Raw genomic sequence first — 4,156 nt, forward strand, 5'->3', positions numbered from 1 at the left:
AGAATTTTTTTTCCTGTGCTGAGTATATGCAAGAAATCTTGTTATGTGATCTGTGACTTTGGGAGTAGCATGCAAAATAAAATTAAGAAATACCTAACTTTAGAAATGAAAAGAAATCTGAAATAGCCGGCTGAGCTGAGTTGTGATGTGACCCTGTACTATTCACTACACAAATAATTAGCATTTTAATGAGGGTGAACAAAAGGATGATTGTGAGGGGATGTGATAGAATTTTATGAAATCATGAATGGAGTGGAATAGTTAAATCTGGAACAGATGTCTAACTTTACAGCAATACAGACACAAAAAAACACTGTGGCATTAGTAGACTGAAATCAAATCAAAATTTTTGTTTCAAAGGCAGCACATAATTAAGCTGCGGAATCTGTTACTAGAAGATGTAATCAAGGCAATTAATATAGAGGGATTCAGAAGAGGTTTGGACAAATTTGGAGGAACAGTTCATAAAGAGTTTTAGCCAGGTAGACCTGGGAGAACCATTGCTCACCCCTGGAAATGAGCCATGAGAAACTTACTTTTGGGGATTTGCTGGTCACTGGTGCCTCAGACCAGCCACTGTTTGCTGGACTCAATGGAGCTTGGCCCGGTACAGCATGGCTTTTCTATGGAAAGACAGAAAAGGTGCTTTAAAATATTGACTTGAATGTGGTCTTTATGTTTTATCTGTATCTCTTGCAGTGATCAGCTTGGAAATATTGTATTCCTAGCAGAGAGGGGGGGGGGGGGGTGGCACATTTACAGAGGGGTATTGTATTACTGCACTGGTTAAACTGTTCTACAATAATGCCTAATGTTCACTTTTTTTTTAACCTAGAAAAAGATGATCTCAATTATAGTAATATAGAGCTAAATCACTGGAAGCTCAGTAAGAAGCCTGAAGAGGAAAAGAGGTTATCGGCAAACGAAGAAACTTCTTCCTGTTCTGACTGGGAAGAAAAGGGAACAAAGCAATGGATCTCAGGAAATAAACAGAAAAAAAATTCAACAGGCTTAGCTGTGCATGAGCACAGTACCGGTAATATCACACCTACCGGGAAAGAGCAGAGACTCCAGCCAACAGATGAAAGATGTTTATGTGATGCTTGCAAGATATTTCTTGGGGCTTGTGTAGCTCTGAAATCATGGCAGAGCTCTGGTTGTGAAGCAAGATCTTGTAACTGTACAGACAGTGAAAAAAACTCTACTCAAAAGGGAGACCTACAAGGATCACAGAAACCATGCATAAGAGAGACCTATTTTACATGTGCAGAGGGTGAGAGAGGGTTCACTGGAAAGGAAGAGCTAATGCAGGACCAGAACATTAAGAAGGAAATTAGAAAGTGTACAAGTGCAGAATATGAGGAACGTTTTAGCACTGAATCAAATATTGCAAAATACCAGAAACCCAGTACCAATGAGAGAGTATTTTCATGTCATAGTAGTGATGAAAATTATAACCACCAAGGAAATGTCACAAGAAATAGAGAATTTCAACCAGGAGAGAAACAAGTTTTAGGTACAGAATGTAAGGAAAGCTTCAGTCACTGGAAATCATTTACGGAACATAAAAAAACTCATATTGGTGTGGAATCAGTCTCTTCTGCTAACTCTGAAACAGTCTTATGTAGGAAACTTAATCTTTCAAATTACCAGACAATTCAGAAAATGGAGACACTACATCCTTATGCTGACTGTGTTAGCAGTGTCCATCAGGAAAGAAATCTTGGAAAATATTCAGTAGTTAAACCAGATACAGATAAAAAATGCGGTAAAAGTATCACGATGGATAGCTTTGCAGTCCAACACAGAATCCATATGGCAGTAAAATGCCACATGTGCCCTGAGTGTGGTAAAAGTTTTAGGCGGAGGACAGATCTCACAATACACCAGAGAATACACACAGGAGTGAAACCATTTACATGTGCAGAGTGTGGTAAAAGCTTTACTCAGAAGGTAAACCTAACAGTGCACCAGCGAACTCACACAGGGGTGAAACCTTATACATGTGCTGAGTGTGGCAAAAGCTTTGGGCAAAAATCACTCCTCACAGTACACCAGAGAATCCACACAGGAGAAAAACCATTTACATGTTCTGAGCGTAATAAGTGTATCAGTGATGAGACATTCCTCACAGTGCACCAGAAAATCCAAAAGGAAGAGAAACCATTTACATGTTTTGAATGCGATAAAAGCTTCAATGGCAAAAGGTCCCTCACAATGCACCAGAGAATCCACACAGGAGTAAAACAATTTACATGTACTGAATGTGGAAAAAGCTTTGGGTGGAAATCACGCTTCTTAGTACACCAGAGAATCCACACAGGTGAAAAACCATTTGCGTGTTCTGACTGTGGTAAAAGTTTCTGTGACAAAACATCTTTCACAGCGCATCAAAGAATCCACACAGGACTAAAACAATTTACATGTGCTGAGTGTGGGAAAAGGTTTGGGTGGAAATCACGCCTTATAATACACCAGAGAAGCCACACAGGAGAGAAACCATTTGCATGTACTGAGTGTGGGAAAAGCTTTGGGCGGAAATCATGCCTTTTAATGCACCAAAGAATCCACACAGGAGAAAAACCATTTACATGTCCTGAGTGTGGGAAAAGCTTTGGATATAAACCACGCCTCTTAGTGCACCAGAGACTCCACACAGGTGAGAAACCATTTGTATGTTCTGAATGTGGTAAAAGCTTCTATGACAACACATGTTTCATAGTGCATCGAAGAATCCACACAGGACTAAAACCATTTATATGTGCTGAGTGTGGGAAAAGCTTTGGGCGGAAATCACGCCTTACAGTGCACCAGAGAATCCACACAGGAGAGAAACCGTTTACTTGTTCTGAGTGTGGGAAGAGCTTTAGGTGGAAATCATGCCTCTTAATGCACCAGAGAATCCACACGGGAGAAAAACCATTTACATGTCCTGAGTGTGGGAAAAGCTTTGGTTGTAAATCACGCCTCTTAGTGCACCAGAAAATCCACACACATGAGAAACTATTTGCTTGTTCTAAATGTGGTAAAAGCTTCCGTGACAAAACATCTTTCACAGTGCATCGAAGATTCCACACAGAACTAAAATCATTTACATGTGCTGAGTGTGGGAAAACCTTTAAGTGGAAATCACGCCTTATAGTGCACCAGAGAAGACATACAGGAGAAAAACCATTTCCATGTACTGAATGTGGTAAAAGGTTCAGAAATAAGTCATATCTCGCAGTGCATCAGAGAACCCACAAAAGAGTGGAAAAGTAGGGAGTGTGGTAAAAGCTTTGGTCGTACAGTGCACCAAAGAATCCACACAGGTGTGAAACCATTAGTGCAGAGTGTGGTAAAAGCTTCAGTTGGAAGGGTAGCTTCTCAGTGAATCAGAGTGGCCACACCACAGTGAAACCATTTACATGTGCAAAGTGTGGTGAAAGCTTCAGTTGGAAGGGAAGCCTCACAGTGCACCAGAGAATTCACACAGGAGTGAAACCATTTATATGTTGTTTGTTTAATAATAATAAGAACTAGGTATACTCAGGATTAACAGTTTTATTGGTCAACCATCATATTATGTAACTATTAAAAACTACACAATTTCAAAATTAAAATGTTTTAAGTAAGCTACAAAATGAACCATAATGATCAATCTTCCTCAGTTGTATAGGTAGCAAGTTCCAGCATTTGCAAAGTATCTTTTTAGCACTTGGGTAGGAGAGTTCAAGATAGGGCCTAGCTGTCCCCAACCTATACAGTGAAGGACATAAAATAGCTATATTGGGTCAGACCTATGGTCTAGCCCAGTATTCTGTTTCCAACAGTGGCCAAACCAGGTCACAAGTACCTGACTGAAACCCAAATCGTGGCAACATTCCACGCTACAAATCCCAGGGCAAGCAGTTGCTTCCCCATGCCTGTCTCAATAGCAGACTATGGACTTTTCCTCCAAGAACTTGTCAAAACATTTTTTAAACCCAGATATGCTAACCACTGTTACCACATCCTCCAGCAAAGAGCTCCAGAGCTTAACTATTTGTTGAGTGAAAAAAAATATTTCTATTTCCATGTAACTTCCTTGAGTGTCCCCTAGTCTTTGTACTTTTGGAACGAGTAAAAAAAATTGATCTACTTCTTGTACACCACTCAGGATTTTGTAGACCTCAAT

General features: G+C 40.0%; 1 protein-coding gene across 1 annotated transcript; it reads left to right on the forward strand.

Annotated features, from left to right (window-relative positions):
- The first annotated feature begins 804 nt into the window (after positions 1-804).
- On the forward strand, positions 805-3,635 carry LOC115462702 (oocyte zinc finger protein XlCOF6-like). The gene has a single exon (XM_030192728.1). The coding sequence runs from the start codon at positions 805-807 to the stop codon at positions 3,259-3,261; it is 2,457 nt and encodes an 818-aa protein (XP_030048588.1). The 3' UTR covers positions 3,262-3,635.
- The last annotated feature ends 521 nt before the right edge of the window (positions 3,636-4,156 follow it).

The sequence above is a fragment of the Microcaecilia unicolor genome, chromosome 1, assembly GCF_901765095.1.
Source record: "Microcaecilia unicolor chromosome 1, aMicUni1.1, whole genome shotgun sequence".
NCBI lineage: Eukaryota > Metazoa > Chordata > Amphibia > Gymnophiona > Siphonopidae > Microcaecilia > Microcaecilia unicolor.